This window comes from Citrus sinensis, chromosome 3, assembly GCF_022201045.2.
Source record: "Citrus sinensis cultivar Valencia sweet orange chromosome 3, DVS_A1.0, whole genome shotgun sequence".
In the NCBI taxonomy this organism is placed as follows: domain Eukaryota; kingdom Viridiplantae; phylum Streptophyta; class Magnoliopsida; order Sapindales; family Rutaceae; genus Citrus; species Citrus sinensis.
In genome coordinates, this window is record NC_068558.1 from 29459326 (window position 1) to 29475300 (window position 15975).

The following is a 15975-nucleotide window of genomic DNA, read 5'->3' on the forward strand; positions in this document are numbered from 1 at the left end:
AAACATGCAAATGGTCAGTGAAATTTTTGCGGGAGTACTCTTCGCCTCTAAAGCTAGAATTGCATCCGCCAGGAAGAATTGAAGGAGAACAGCAGCTGCAGCTTGGAGAAAGAGCCAGTCACTTGGATTTATTTCCTATGACTGGTTTTATCTACTCTTTCATCCTCAATTCAATTATGTGTAACTAAATCTTCTATACTAGGACTAAGGATAAAACCCTATTCAATGAAATAAATTACTTTTTTTTATTCAATTAGTTTCTTATATGAGCGCTTTAATGTTTATAGCTCTTGTTTCACATATTTGGTTGAGTAAAATTAAATCGTTTCATCAATTCTGTCGTGTATTATTGATTGTTAAGACTAATATTTGACTCAATTTATGCTTGGATCCATAAAACTTATATGTGATTATCTTTGATTTTGTGTCTTTCATTAAATTATTTGCATAAAATGCTTGGGTAAACTTTAACTATTTGTTATTCAATATGATTTCATGGATACTTAGATATCATACTATTAAATAGAAAAAGAACTTACATAAGATTAATTTTAATTGGGCTTAATTATTATATTCACGAGTAGACATAGATTAACTTCGAGTAGTTATACTAAAATTGAAAATTGATTAGTAATTAGATAATTGTTAATTGAATTGGGTAGATTTTGAAATCCTGGTACCCTCAATCTCTTGAATTGTTGTGTTAATTTACTCCTTTTAATTTTAATTGCATCCTTAGCTTTAATTTTCTCAAACAAAATATTTTTTATTCAACTAGGGCATAGTTATAATGGACTTAGATTAAATTTTCCTTTCCTAAAAATTCACATTCCTTATGGATTCGATCTAAATTATTTTTAGTCTATACTTCAATAGCCTCATGTGCTTGCCAATATATTAAAATTTGCACAACACATTCAGCCTAAAATAAAATATAAATTATGTAAATGAAACATAAAACTTATAAAAGGAAGGTTAAATAAGTAAATTAATATAAGAGTTATTAAAAAAATTACAAATGTAAATTAAAAGCTTATTATAATAATCACTATCTTATGTATTTATTGATTTTGTTTCTAAATGAAATAACTATAGTTTTGGGTTTATATAATACAAGTCATAATATATGTGAAATTTTATTAAGAATAAAATTCATTAAATACAGGAGACAAGTTAATATAAAATGTAAGAAATTAACTTGCAGAAGATTAGATGTTGCTAAGCAAGAAGAAGCGGCCACCTAAGATGTGATTAGCTGTTATTCAACCTAACTTTTCCATTTGTTGAAGTACTGGTGAAACAAGGGATAGAAAATCAGAGCCTGAGTTTACTTACTTAGATCAGTTCTGATATTCATCGTTGCTGCCCTTATCAACATTCTTGCTCCATGAGTCTGAACCATTATGTTGATCAATACTGATAGGAATGCACATTGATGAACTAACACAGTTTGCGTGTTACAAAGGAAATTAGGAATTTTGTAAAGCGCAAAAGCAGAGAGTATTATCAAAGTGTTGCTTTTGCTAAATCTGTTACTGGCTTAACTGCACTCTGTTCCACAGAGTTGAAACCATTCTGTTTTTTCCGTGGTTCGTAAAAGCCACTGGCATCAGGTGGGAATCGTCTCTTTTGTTTGTTCAAGACATCAGGTGGGATGCACGGTTCCTTTCCTTCTTGGCCATTTTGTCGAACGACTTTTGGGAATGGGAATCATACCATAATTGAAAGCAAAAACAGTAATCAGAAAACAACGAACACAGATTTTCGAGGCTAAGCCAGATGGCCTAGTTCCTGGTGCAGAACAGGCGAACGGATTTCATTAATCATCAGGAATTCAAGAACAAGGTCAAAATTATGATGATCTGATTGCATGCTGACAAATTGCAGCTTCTAACGCTATTTAATATAGCCTCGAAAACCTTCTGGGACCTCCCCCACTTGCCAACTTCGTTTCCCGCCAAAACCAACGGCTGTAACAACTAATCATTTGACCAGCCTCGGCGCACGTGTCCGGGGCGTGACAAGTTAAGTTTATCTTTAACATATGTCACGTGCAAGACAAGTGCTCTACTAAATGTTCGTAACCGACATTACATGATGATCATACATTGATATCGAAGGAGTAACCGTTATCTCGATCACGTTTAAGACGACATAACAGTAAGCAATAGAATCAGAAACCGACAACGTCTTTCGCTATAGAAGCTTAAATTTGAGATGGGTAATTTTTGGATACCTCCCCGAGGTTTGCCCTTGCTACACTTAGAGAGAATGTATGCATATATTGACATATAGCACCCCCGGACGTATATAATCGTTAGGATGCCGTTTGCTCTGTTGATGAAAGTACAATAATACCCTTCATTCCACTGCACAACAACTGACAATACTTGTAGCAATGCAGAGTTGCAGACTTGACAATACTTGTAGAAATGTTGCAGAGTTGCAGACCGTCTGTTGTTTTTTGGCGTCAAATACATAATAACAGTGAATATGTATTTTTTTCATTCGCGAAGCAACAGCATCACCAGATTCTGGTACCCCGGAAGTGTTAGTGATACCAGATGAAACACTATCAGTATCATCAGAAGTTACAAGATCACAGTACTCATTCATCAACAAATTGCCATCTTTATTTTGCTTAGCATTATTTAAATCCAAGCTCAATCTACTCTCATTTTCCATAAAATATTGGTACCACGACTTAGCCACCGCCCCATATCCATACCCAACGAACTTCTTACCCTCAACACTAGAATCTCTCACTGGAGTCCCTCTTATTGTCTCAGGAGTTGCCTTAGCTTTAGTCTTACTAATAGGAAGTGAAAAGGCATCAGCTTGAAACGAAACGGATAGGCTCCTAGTTGAAGTAATAAGCATCCTTGTTATTGTTGAAAGCTCTTGACTTGAATTGCTTGCTTAGAGCTTGGAACTAGGGTAATAGCCCTTGGACTAGAACCAATCACCTGCCTCCTTCTATCAACAGATTGTGATCTTTTAGTCCCCAAAGCTGGTAAATTCGATGAATTTATTGAACGAGACACAAGTAGAGAAGAAAATCTCAGGCTCTGACTCTGACTTTTTGCTGTTGCTGTTGCTGTTGTTGAAGATGAAGATGAAGAAGGAGAAGGTGACAAATATCTTGAAGAGACAAATCTTCCTTTAGGTTTCCTTGGACCATTAACAATAGGAACATTATGCGCATTGTTTTTTCAGAAGGCAAAAGGGGATGCCCTGACCTTGTCCTTGGGTTCTCTTCAGAAATGGCAGCCACCATTATCAGAGAAACTGTAGAAATAAAATTTAAAAAAAAATCTTTTTTTTCCCTTCACATTGCCTCATCGTGAAGTCCAATGTTACTTTATCAATCATTTTTATTTTTGGCACTTTAACCCAGAAAGCATTTGATTTTGTTCGGGGCAAGAAACTGCTGAAAAAAAATAAAACAAGGCTGAAAAAGATTAAGAGATATGGGAGAAACAGAAAAGGGCGGGTGAGTTTAATCTTATTTTCAGTTAATGAAATCTTGATTATAGTTTATCAAAGTGTATTTATGCCTTTATTGTTATTTCGACCCAATAATTTGTCTTAAAAAATTCAACAATTATTAAATCATTTAAATCATTGTCTTATTAAAGAAAAAGATACTTCTTTTCAACATTATACTTCAAATATATTGATAATATAATACAACATTCCGCAGTGCAGAAGCTCATAAATTTTAAGATGTAGATTTGCTCTCTCTCTATATATATTATATGGGTTATTTTTAGAGACCTCCCCTGAGGTTTAGTGTATTAACACCTAGATAGAATGTATTGATATAATTACAGAAACCTCCCCCGCCGTTAGTATAAAAATACGTATGGCATCAATATACAAGGGTAAATTTGTAAAATCATATTTAAAATTCAAAATATGTTTTTACTAGATCAATGATATTTTGAACGACTTGCCCGTTGTTAACCGAACTTAACTAGTTGGCCATGACTCCACCGGCAGCCAATAGTGGTGCTTTGCCACTGCCGGAGTCCCCTCTTCACCCTGGTTACCAACCCTAGTCACGGAAGCCTCTGAATCAACCGCATCCACCACCACGCATTAACCCAAAAAGATGGCTTTTGTCTCACAACAGCCCCCACACCGGCAGTGCCCCTTTAGTCGTTGCTGATGTCACCCAACCGCTATCACCCTTGAGCCATCCCTATGCCATGCAACAATCTTTGACATCCCAAAACTTAACCACACACAGCTCTCAAAACTATAGCTCACGGCTGGTCACGCCGCATACCACTGCCGTAATTTCTGCCATCAGTGATGGTTCCATTTCGTTGCTGTCTATCCCCTCAACCAACCCCCATGAAGTCCTGACCTCAATAAACATCTCAATAGCCACAAAACCCACAATTTTTTCATCCCACACTTGCAGCCACATTCAAACTCATGAGATCTCGCTGTCGCCATCTTGTCAAAGTCCGTTAGTGGTGCTTCACTGCAAACGGAACCTTTTTAAGCCCAATACACCACCAATAGGCATTTTGTTCAACTGAGTTTTCAAACAATTTGTTGATTCTGACGCAATTAATTGCTTTGTCGAACTGGGTTTTCAAACAATTTGTTAGAGTCCAAATCTAGCTACGACTGCAAGACTGTGAAATCTCCTGAAAGCAAGAACAATTGACGCTTCGCATCTCTTTGTCTTTTAAATAGGCACCAGCTTTCGGATCCTTTGCAGCCATCTAGAGGACACGGGTTGGTTTTGAAAGCATAGAGCTGGGTAGCAGAGAAAGAAAGGAAGGGAACAAGGTAGAAAGAAAGACAGGATGGCATTGAAAGTGTATAAGTCAAGCCAAAGGACGGCGACAAGGAAGATGGCAGGCAGCAAAGGAGTGGTTGAAGACCCGGTTAATCGATGGAAGCAGCAGCCGGCCAAACCTATTACCCATAAATTCTCAAAGCTACATTTAATAATTTATTATTTTGGTGAGAAGGGTATTTTAGTAATTTTGACAGTCTATTAACAGTAAACTTAACGACTAATTAACGGCAGGGGAGGTTTCTGTAATTATATCAATACATTCTATCTAGGTGTTAATACACTAAACCTCAGGGGAGGTCCTTAAAAATAACCCTATATTATATAGTATATTGGTATTTTTATTATTTTTTGTTCAATTAACTAATACACTTGTATATAGTGAAATAAATATTTAAAAAAATACAAACGTTTGTACTTAAAAATAATTATATTATTATAATTTGTTGAAACCTCCTAAATCACTTGTGGAATAACATAACCCAAATATATAAATTCATAATAAATTGGAGGTGTTTATGATCGTGCTAGTGAGTGATTCCTAAGAAGATGAAATAATTTACTTCAATGATAAAACAGTACCCAAAATTATTAATTCCAAATTTTTCTTAAGGTTTACAAGAAATATGCAGTGTAGAGTTGTCTTTTATTGGCAGCATGTAATTTGGGTCATGAAGCAAAAAAATTTATCCCATATAATAAAAACAATAAATTGTGAGAAAATAAGGGAGAAGTTCAACATAAGTGAAGATTCTTTAAATTTTTTAAAATTTAATATTGATTATGTGTGCCTTACAGGGACATCAAAGAGTGAAAATATGCAGGGTTCAGTCGGTCACTGTGATGTACAATGATTTTTTTTAATCAGTTCACGGCCTTTTTAACGATTTGAAAATTTAAAATTTGTAATTACGTTATTGTCCTTAACTATCAAACGGTATCCCAACCCTTATAAACGTCAGGGGTGCTATATGTCAATATATGCATACATTCTCTCCAAGTGTAGCAAGGACAAACATCTGGGGAGGTATCCAAAAATTACCCAATTTGAGATCAATCTTTCACATATTGTTTCCGAGCAAGTTAGCGACTTGTCAAAGCTTGGTGGCAGGCAGGTTCTGTCGGAAGAAGAATGTTTTTCAGCGGGAGTCTCATCTCAGGTTGAGGGGTGGCTGGAGAGTCCCTAATGGTAAAGTTGGTTACTTCATTTTGGACCAAAAAAACTTTCAATTTCCCTCCATTGAAAGCAATGGTTCCGATGACGAGGTTGACAAAAAGAAAGAGCGTGCAGGGACTGGGAGTGAGGGTGAGCCAGCTGCTCATGCATCCCCATAGTGTTGATTGGTCTGTCATGCTCTTCTGTTTCGGTTTCGTGGGTTTTGGTTTGTCCTTAATCTGTAAGAATGGAAATTGGAAGGTGAGAGAGAGAAGGAGAAAGAGAGAGAGAGAGAGGGAGATTTATTATGTTATATTGTATGTCGCGAGGAGGAATGCTCACATGATTTGTTGCAATTACTACTTCCTATTTGTGAACCAACGCTAAGAAAAAAGCATATCAAATTGGAACATTCCCAATTTGTGAACCACCCCAAATGTTAGTTTGGGTTGAGTTAAAAATATTTAGATTAGTTTGAGTTGGGTTTAAATTTTTATAGTTTAATTTAGATTGATTTAAAATCCAATTCAAACCAACCCATGCCCACCCCTATTTGTATGTACATGAGGATTGTGCATGCGTTTTCTCTTGCTTTATTTACTCAAGCGCAGTTGATCTCATACACGGAAAAATAGAATTTGTCGCTGTAAAACTCTGCATGTAGAAAAGCGACAATTTAGCTTATCTGTTCCCACAAGGTCTCGAATTGATTTGACATTTGCTCGCCGTCTTATCTTTAAAAAATATAAAATATAATAAAAAAATAAATCAAGTTACTAGAGTCGGCCATTTCAATATAAAGTATTCTGCCTAAAGCATACGTGTTTTGTTTTTGAATCCAAATTGCCATGGAAGTAGGATAAAGGTGAACTGCGAATAGAAAAATATAACAAAAAAATCTCTTAAAACTTCGTTTAGTATATGGAGGTGCTGTGACTTTTAAGTTATACATTTTATGGTATTAAATTTTATTTATGAAATAAAAATTGATAGTATTTGATGATTATCATTTTTTAACCTTTTAGGAAAATTTTTAACAATTTGATCTTTTAATTATAACAGAGTAGACAATTCTCCAATCAAAACAGAGATAATCAAAATAAGAAACCGAGTTTCTTTTTTTTTTTTTTGGTTGGGGTCTGTCCTTCATGTTTTCTCTTTCTTTAATTCTCAAATCATCAGAATTCATAAAATTCAAATCTTCAAATTTGACTTTCTCTTCTTTAACAATGAACTCAAAAACGAAAAAGGAGAAAGAAAATAATAATAATAATAATAATAAAAAAAAAAAAGACTAAACGTACGGCATGAGATGCATTTTTTCTCACGGGCCATCCATTTCCTCTTGCCATTTGAAATACGACTCAACTGCTTGTTTCTATCAGCAGGCATTGGATTTAACTACAATTTATGAACAAACCTCAGAGAAATTCCAGTAAGGGGCTAATCTGATCGGGCACGAAAGCAACTTTGGAGATATTCTTTGCTTCTGATTCAAGCAGAGCATTTTCTAGTGATTTAAAATAAAACTTTGCATGAGTAAATATAACAGACAAAAAGAACAAAACTGAAATTGAAATTGCATGCTTACTGATAAATTCATAGACTTTAAACCTAATATTAATGTTAAATAACTATACTTAATATGCACAAAATTTAATACATGAACCAGATGAAGATCTTGTTGTAAGCAGTGAAGGATTGAACAACAATTTGAAGAAGAAAAAGCTTGAAGAAGTGCAAAGTACACCAGATGCAAAATTGCCTCGAAAGTCTCCATCAATACAGGTTCAGGTTATTCGGAAAACCAAAGTTAATGCAAAATCAGAGAACAAACCAGAGGAAAGCTCTGTACTACAATCACTCTGCCAAAACTACGACAATGATGTGTGATGATGAGCAGTAAACCAAGCAAGACTCCTGACGCAAGCAATTTATTGAAGGCTTTTTCTGAAGTTCCTTGCTGCAAAAACGCATGAATCAGGCAGTTATTTTGCTTGGTCATTTTGAGAGTACTTTGCAGACTCATTCATCTGGAGAGTAAACATTTACCGTTTCTAGGTCGAAATAAAGCCGTCTCTGATCTTGTGCTAACCAAATAATATGAAAGTATAATTATTCTTTTTTTAAAACAAATAAAATATTAATCTGATATTCATCATTGATTTTATCAATTTTACCTAATAAATTATATTATAATTAATTTGTATACCCCACATTACATTATAACTGATTCCATAAAAGATGAGATTGATCATCTGTCGTTTCCCTGCAAATCCACAATCATTCGATGTCTATGTTTTCATTTGCTCTGAACCCAAAACAAGAAGCAGAAAGATCCTTCATATTAATCCTTCATATTTTGAAGCTTAATCGTAATCTCAAGTGATGACATAAGTTCATCAATTTTCCAAATCTTAATATCTGTTAACTGGTAGTAAACAAACAACAGCCATACCATCAGAAGGCACTAGTGCAGTTCGAGTAAAATCTATGTTCATTCAGTAAGAGTCTCAACAAGCGAAAACTGTGTCAACTAGAACTCCAGAAGCTATAGGCAACACAAGAATATTCAATCAGATTGCAATCAGCTAATTTCTTTATTGTTCATTCATTGCAATGCAATTCATCTACTATGATACAAACCACTTTCAAGTGTACCCAAGAACCTGCGCTTATCACTTCTGGATCTGGCATCTTTTGCACAAAAAGAAGGGAACAGATAGTTAAGTCCTCATCTCATCTCATTTGAGTTCAAAACCCCTCTAAGTCATTTTCTTGCACTGCACTGAAATAAAAAATAAAGTTATTAATTATATGTGTTGTTGTGTGCGCACACGCGCATGAGATAATGAATACATAAATGAGAAAGCTGCAAGGGATAATTATGCAATGAAACAGTGATGGTAAGATCAAAAACAGAGGATTTATTTCAGTCCTTTACTTTTGATCCAAGCAGAGCATCTTCTGGTAATTTAACATGAATTTTTTTTGCAAGGTTAGATACATTAAATAAATAAAGAGAATGTAAATGATTTACCATATGCAGCGAACATAAATTGGAACTGAGAATCTGAGATGCGTACTTACACATAAATTAGAACTGAGAATCTGAGATGTGTACTTGCACATAAATTCAGAGAATAATCACTAGTTTATTCCCTTCAATCGAGTCGTCTATATCTTTTAGCTTGAGATTCCTCATCATCACAGTAGCCACTTCCACTGGCTTCAGCTGTCCCAACATACTCTGCAAGGCTTCGCTTTGATGTTGTGGCTACTTCCATATTTGATCCAACAAAATTCCGATGGAACTCATTTAGATTATAAGTAAAGGGAGTCCATCGGTTTGTTGGTTGGTTGAACTCCTCCCCCACTTGGTGGATATATACTGGATGGAAACCACACTTTTTCACCTCCAATCCTGGGCCCCACAAGGGTTGAAATTCAAAATGCCAATTGTGTTCATAGCATTCTTGCTCTTGACGAGGTAAATAGAGTAGCCAAAGATGGTCAGACCCATCCTGACCGAACTTTTCCCTAAAAGTAGTACTATCACCAACTCTAGAACCTTTCAAGTGCCAGGTCAAGCACTTTGTGGGATATGAACGTAACATTCTGATTCTAGTTGAATGCTTATTGACATGAAACACACAGCAAATAGCATATCCCACCACCTTATTCTTATTAAATGAATCGGGAGGCCTCTTGAGTGTTATTGAAGAACCCTTGTTCTGATACATGAACCATTCCGGAATTTCGCTTCCTGGAACAACAATGCTTGAACGCTGTCGCAAATTGGACACAGCCTGCAACCAAAAAATTAGGAGGAAAAAATAAAAAATAAAACCACACCTGTGCATAAATTTAGCGCAATATGTTTGGCACAGTGGAGAGACATGGAGTAAGAGACTGACCTCGAGGTACTCTTTCAGCATTGAAAATCCCAAGCCGTTGAATTTGAAACAGTCCATACAATGAATATATGTGCGGTTCAACTTGCATAATTTTAACACACATGATATCGTTTCCAATGAAGTACAACCATCTACTCTAATTGACACAATACTGGGTGGAGGTTGTGGTAGAGATTGAAGCCTCTTGCAATCCTCCAATACCATTTTCCCCAGCTTAGAAAGATGGATAATGCTTGCTGGAAGTGAAACAAAACTGTTTCTACTCAAATATAACTCTTTTAATGAGCATAAGTGGCCAATATCGCTTGGGATTGCTCCTTCCCCAAGATTGCAGTCACTGATATCTAATTTTCTTAAACAATACAAACCTGATAGAGATGGGAACCTCCAAGCCACAGGATCTGAATTCCTTCGGATCAAAGTGATGGGGAAGTGCAGAAACCATGATGTTGATTGCAACAGTCCTTTGCACCCGCTTATATCAAGTACTTCCAAGCTTTCTACCTTCCCCAAGTTCTCTGGCACATTTTTAAGTTTGGAGCAGCCAGAAAGATGCAACGTTTTAAGAGATCTCAAACCATTTATAGTTCTTGGAAGACTCTTGAGATTTTTGCAATCTTTCAAATTCAACAAAACAAGGCCAGAAAGAAATTCAATAGATGCTGGCAATCCTCTTATAGCAGTTCCTTCCAAATGAAGCTCCAACAGCTGCTCCATACTTTCCACGATCTCCGGGAACTCTCTGAGCTTCCAAAGGCCAGAAAGATTCAAAGTTGATAGATATTTTAGAGCACTTATGGTACTCGGAATACGCTCAAAATTTTTGCAGCCATACAAAGTCAACCGAACAAGTCCAGATAGAAGTTCAATTGAGAGTGGCAGCTCTTTAATATCAGTTCCGTCCAAATGGAGTTCCTGCAGACACTCCATACTTCCCACAATGTCTGGAAATTTCTTCAATTTCAAGCAACCAGAAAGTACAAGTGTTTCAAGAGATTTCATAAAAATCTTGGCTGGAAGAGCTCTAAGACTTGTACAACCTTTCAAATTCAAAAAAATCAGCTTCTTGTGAACCAGCAAAGATGGGTGAATCTCATGCAGCCTTGTACATCCTTCAAGAATCAGCTGCTCTAAATTTGGTACCCTTGAGAAATCTGGTGTCCTTATGAGGTTCTCGGAATGCTTGAGACTCATGATTTTCAACCTGGCCAAAGGCTATAAGAAACAGAATGGCACAAAAGAACATAACTTAAAAGAATGAAATCATGACATTATCACAACTTAAAAGAATGAAAGTATGAAATTATCAATATGTATTCACTGAAAACCATGAATATGTAGTTGGACAATCTTACTTTGATTCCACTCCACAGATGTTCAATGCTGCTATGAGGGATGTTAAGTTCAATGAGTTTATCTAATCTCAAATTTGATGGCAAGGATTTCGATGGATATCTTTTCCAATCAAGAAGCCGTAACTCGTTGGAGAGGTATTCAAGGTCTCCCAAAAGTTGAACATAATGGATTTGGAGCACTCTAAGATTAGTCATATTAGAAAAGGCTTGAGCACTGAAATGCATCTCTTTGTTGCTAAAGCGATCAAATATGATGACTTCAACTGCATCAGTTCCCTAAACATTTTAACAAAAAATAAGTGGGAAAAAAATGAAAGAAAGAAAGTCTTGATAAAACTATGCAAAGATTTAAATAGTTAAAGATATGATCATGATCCTAAAATCACAAGTTTTCGACTTAACTAATCACTTACTGTATTTTGTGATAATACATGGCATACATCTGCTTCCTCCCACAATCTACTGCGATTTCCAGGCTCTTGAGGGGAGTGCCTCCTGACAATTTGTCGACCCATTTCTTGTAATAAATCATGCATCCACAGTCCATTGAAATCATCTACAGTTACTAGAGATTTTTGAATAAGACTTCCAATTCCAATAATTGGGTCAAAATCACAGTAGTTGAGAATTTTTGTTACATAATCTATATACTTCCCTTTATAGAAGCATGCAATATCGAGAAATATCTTCTTCTCTGTTTCTTTTAACCCATCAAAACTTATTTGAAGTACATCAAGAATTTCATTTTCAGGATCTCTTTCTAGTCTTTGTAGTGCACTTTCCCATTCAGGTATAGTTCTTCCAAACAAAAATGAGCCCAAAACCTTGAGAGCTAATGGAAGACCTCCGGCATACTTTACAACACTTCTCGACAGTTGCTCGTATCCTTTCCATGGCTTATGGGATTTAAAGGCTTTTAAGCAAAACAGTCCAAGAGCTTCATCATAATTTAGATACTCATGCATATAAACTTCATCCACTCCATGTGCCATCAACAAATGCTTATCTCTTGATGTTATGAAAATCCTGCTGCCTGTAGCAAACCAATCATGCTCTCCAGCTAGACTTTCTAATTGTTGTATGTCAATCACATCATCAATAATAAGAAGAACCTTTTTGCATCGTAGCCTACTTCTGATCATGTTCACACCATCATAAACATCCCATATGTCACAGTTCCCAAGGTTTAGTAACTGCGAAAGGAGCTGCTTTTGCAAAAAGACCAGACTACTTTTTCTTGAAATTTCCCGAACGTTGGCAAGAAAACAACTTGCTTCAAACTCATGAGAGATCAAGTCATAAACAACTCTTGCAAGAGTTGTCTTACCTATACCTCCCATACCGCAGATACCTATCATACGAACATCAGTAGGCCCTTCATTTATAAGAAACCTCAGTTTCTCCAAGCGTGAATCTAGTCCAACTAGACCCTTAAGAGTCTCAGATTTTGCAGGAATTTTACAGGATATCTCCTTGACAATATCCACAATAAATTCCGACTCATTCCTGTACATTGAAAAGAACAAGAAAATAACATTGGTGTTGTTGAATTAAAGTTAGCATTAATGTACCGTCAATCAACTCCACAAGTATAATATCTAAACTGTACAATATTATATTCATTAGATCGAATCTCTTGTTGCTTCTTCAAGTATATATATCTACGTTCATCTATAACACTTCATTTACAAAAATTCTTTGATCAAGTTATTATCTCAATTGCATCATATAATGTTAATAAATTCATTTACATTCTACACTCTTTTTATTTCTGAAATCTCAGAAATTCTAAGATGGCTCAAAGACCTTTTAATGATATTGAATGAAAGCAATTCATTTTTGGAAGTTGTTTGATAGGGAAGGAATCCCAAAATCAATCCATTAGTTAAGACTCATGCAAGACAAACAAAAATAACGAACCTTAATTTTGGTAAGATAGTATTTTAGAATAAGAATGGTAACCTGTCCTTCAATTCCCAGCCAGATATATTGGCCACCTCCTTCAAAGAATCTCTCCACTTTTGTACTTTTTCTATATTCTCCCTGAAAGCTTCTTCATGTTTTAAAAAGGCTTCTTTAAAACTTGCCGTCTGTTTTCTCACCGTAGTTGGTTCCAAGTCATAGAATATTGGAAAAATCATTTGTTGATGATCACTTGTATTCTTGCATTCAACAATCTTAACAAGTTCATCCAAGCACCAAGTTGAAAAAGCATAGTTTCTTGAGAAAACAATAACCAAAATTCTTGATTCTTCAATTGCTGCAAGTAGTTCTGATGAAATAGCTTTTCCTTTCTCAAGTTCTTTGTCATCTTTGAATACAATGATTCCAGTTTTACCCAAAGCAGCATACAAATGGTCTGTGAATTTGCGGGTGTCTTCACCTCTGAAGCTTAAGAACACATCATATTTCTGACAAGAGAGTGGCGAAGGAACATATGAAGAGATTCTCCAGATGCTCATAATGCAAGCAATTGATCCGACAGCCTTCTATTTAAGTTCCTGAAAATAAATTTGGATCAAAATTAACATCCACACTATAAATAAATGTCTCTTAAGTAATCATAAACAATAACCAAACAAAGTTACAATATCTAATTTATAAGATTTCATACAACAAACAAATACGGTCAAATCATTAATTATAAATTGCAGCTGACGAAACATTCATCATTTTATTATGAAAACAAAGAAATTTATATATCCAAAACTTATATGGGGAATATATGGGATAGTAGTATAAGCTAGCTAGCTACCTGCACACGATGGCAGAAAAATTTCTTTATATAAAGGATATATATATATATATATATCATAAAAAGAACTAAGAAAATTAAATAGGTTGCCAGAGCATAAAGAGGCAAGAGTTTTGTTTAATAAGTGAGGTTTTTCATTTTTTTCCCAAAAAAAAAAAAAAACTAAACTAAAACTAAGGTTATAGCGAATGTTTGATTTTATTAAAAAAAAAAAATCTATGTATTTGCTCTGTAATCTTACACGATTAGATTAAGAATTATAGACGCAAATATTTCTCAAAGACCAAAATTAACCAGTTCAAAAATATATAAAACTTGATAATGGTTCTGTTTCGGAAATTAATGACCTTCTTCTTCTTATTAGCCCTGAAAATTCAAAAACAAAATAAAAATACAAGGGAACTGCGTAGCATAAAACTTACGGCGTCGATTGTGTTGCCGGCAGCAGAGTAGTTTCTTCAATAAGATTTCTGACAGCAAATCTTCTAAGTTCTAACATCAAATATGCAAGTCAACGATGCTGCATTCCAAGGCATCTTCAGAAAAACAAATAATATAAATTCAACACTTTATCTGTTCTAAATGACAGGTAGGGTCCCGCCTAATCCTCACCATAGAGTGGTATGCTTATTGGAAAAAAAAAATTCAACACTTGTCAATTCTCATCCACAAAATCTTCAAATTGACACTGCGGTCTCTGTTGTTTGGTAAAAGTTTAAAAAGGTCCTCCAACCAAAATAAAGAATGAGGGTGAATAAAAGGATTGTATCATGGCTAAATCCAACTTAGATCCGAGTCCATATTCTACCATATTCAGCGATCCATTTTCAGACACGCCAACAATTGTAAATAAATTGAAAGATTCACAGAAAGCAACAAAGAAACAGGGAGGAAAAAAAAATCTATGTACAGCCGCAAATAAACTATTTCACAGCCAAACAGAATCGCTATGGCTTCTTTAGTTCTTTTATTCCGATTCAACAGAACATATTAAAACCTACATAAGGTTATAGACAATATAAGGAAACAAACAACACTTGTGAAGCTACACGTGACAATATTACCAGTTCCAGCACAGTTAATGGGATGAACCGCATTAATGGCAGCTGATTCCACAATTGCTGACTGAGTCAGTCCTGTTTCGGTGGCTTGTTTCAAACCTTTTTCAATTGCAAAAGCTTCCAAGAATTCTACATCTCCTGTGAAATAAGATCAGTCAATGGAAGCATATATGATTTCTCCCTTGATGCAGCGGAAGTTTAATGTTCAAAATATTCCGTTGATTCTAGAGAATACCGGAACAAAAGAACAACTAAATTCACGTTGATTCAAAAGAATACCGTGAATTTAGGGGTTAAGACTCGTTGATTCCGTAGAATACCAAGAATTAACTGTTCAAATACTCACAAAGAGATTTGAAAATTGAAATATTATTAAACTCAAAATTCTCTCCTTCAAAGGTTACAAGAGGGAGCTATTTATAGTAGTAGTAATTATCCTAATTCATGAAGGAAAAACAAAATCCTAAATTGAAAGGAAAACAAAATTCTAAATTAGAAAGGAATTTAAAAGTCTTAAACTTTAGTTAATAAGGAAACTAATCCTAGTATAATATGGATTCCTACTCTTCATCATTCCCCCCCAGGGTGGAGAGAATTCGCCCGCGAATTCGGATTGTCAGCAACATCTTCATCATGATCACCTCTGTAACGAATAAGATGCTTAATATTAAATACATCTGCAGTGCGGATATGACTAGGAAGCTTTAATCTGTAGGCATTAGGATTTATCTTCTCTATAATCTCCAAAGGGCCGATTTTCCTGGCAGAAAGTTTGTTGTACTCACCAACTGAGAATATATCTTTAGTTAGGATAACCCAAACAAAATCTCCCACTTGAAATTCCAAAGCTCGACGTTTTTTGTCTGCCATAATTTTATAACCTTCGGTCGTCTGCTTCAAAGACTCTTGCATAGT

The 15975-nt window shown here is 35.2% G+C and overlaps 1 protein-coding gene across 2 annotated transcripts; it reads right to left on the minus strand.

Annotated features, from left to right (window-relative positions):
* Window positions 1–8451: 8451 nt before the first annotated feature.
* LOC102619279 (disease resistance protein RUN1-like) lies at window positions 8452–14999 on the minus strand. 2 transcript variants are annotated; one of them, XM_052438614.1, is made up of 7 exons: window positions 14422–14999; window positions 13207–13745; window positions 11658–12750; window positions 11245–11520; window positions 9890–11104; window positions 9063–9781; window positions 8452–8755 (listed from the first exon to the last, which is right to left on the minus strand). In XM_052438614.1, the coding sequence occupies exons 2-6, from the start codon at window positions 13704–13706 to the stop codon at window positions 9137–9139; spliced, it is 3729 nt and encodes a 1242-aa protein (XP_052294574.1). In that variant the 5' UTR covers window positions 13707–13745; window positions 14422–14999; the 3' UTR covers window positions 8452–8755; window positions 9063–9136. The 2 variants fall into 2 exon arrangements, with proteins under 2 accessions (XP_052294574.1, XP_052294573.1); XM_052438613.1 differs by having other exon boundaries at window positions 8452–8760; window positions 14422–14998.
* Window positions 15000–15975: the final 976 nt, after the last annotated feature.

Bases quoted from the DNA above. Each gene is read 5' to 3' on its own strand.
- LOC102619279 (XM_052438614.1), bottom strand. From the start codon at position 13,706: ATGAGCATCTGGAGAATCTCTTCATATGTTCCTTCGCCACTCTCTTGT. The intron at 12,751-13,206 runs GTTACCATTCTT...TTCAATGTACAG, and splicing joins GGCTGGGAATTGAAGGACAG to GAATGAGTCGGAATTTATTG. The intron at 11,521-11,657 runs GTAAGTGATTAG...TAAAATGTTTAG, and splicing joins ATGTATTATCACAAAATACA to GGAACTGATGCAGTTGAAGT.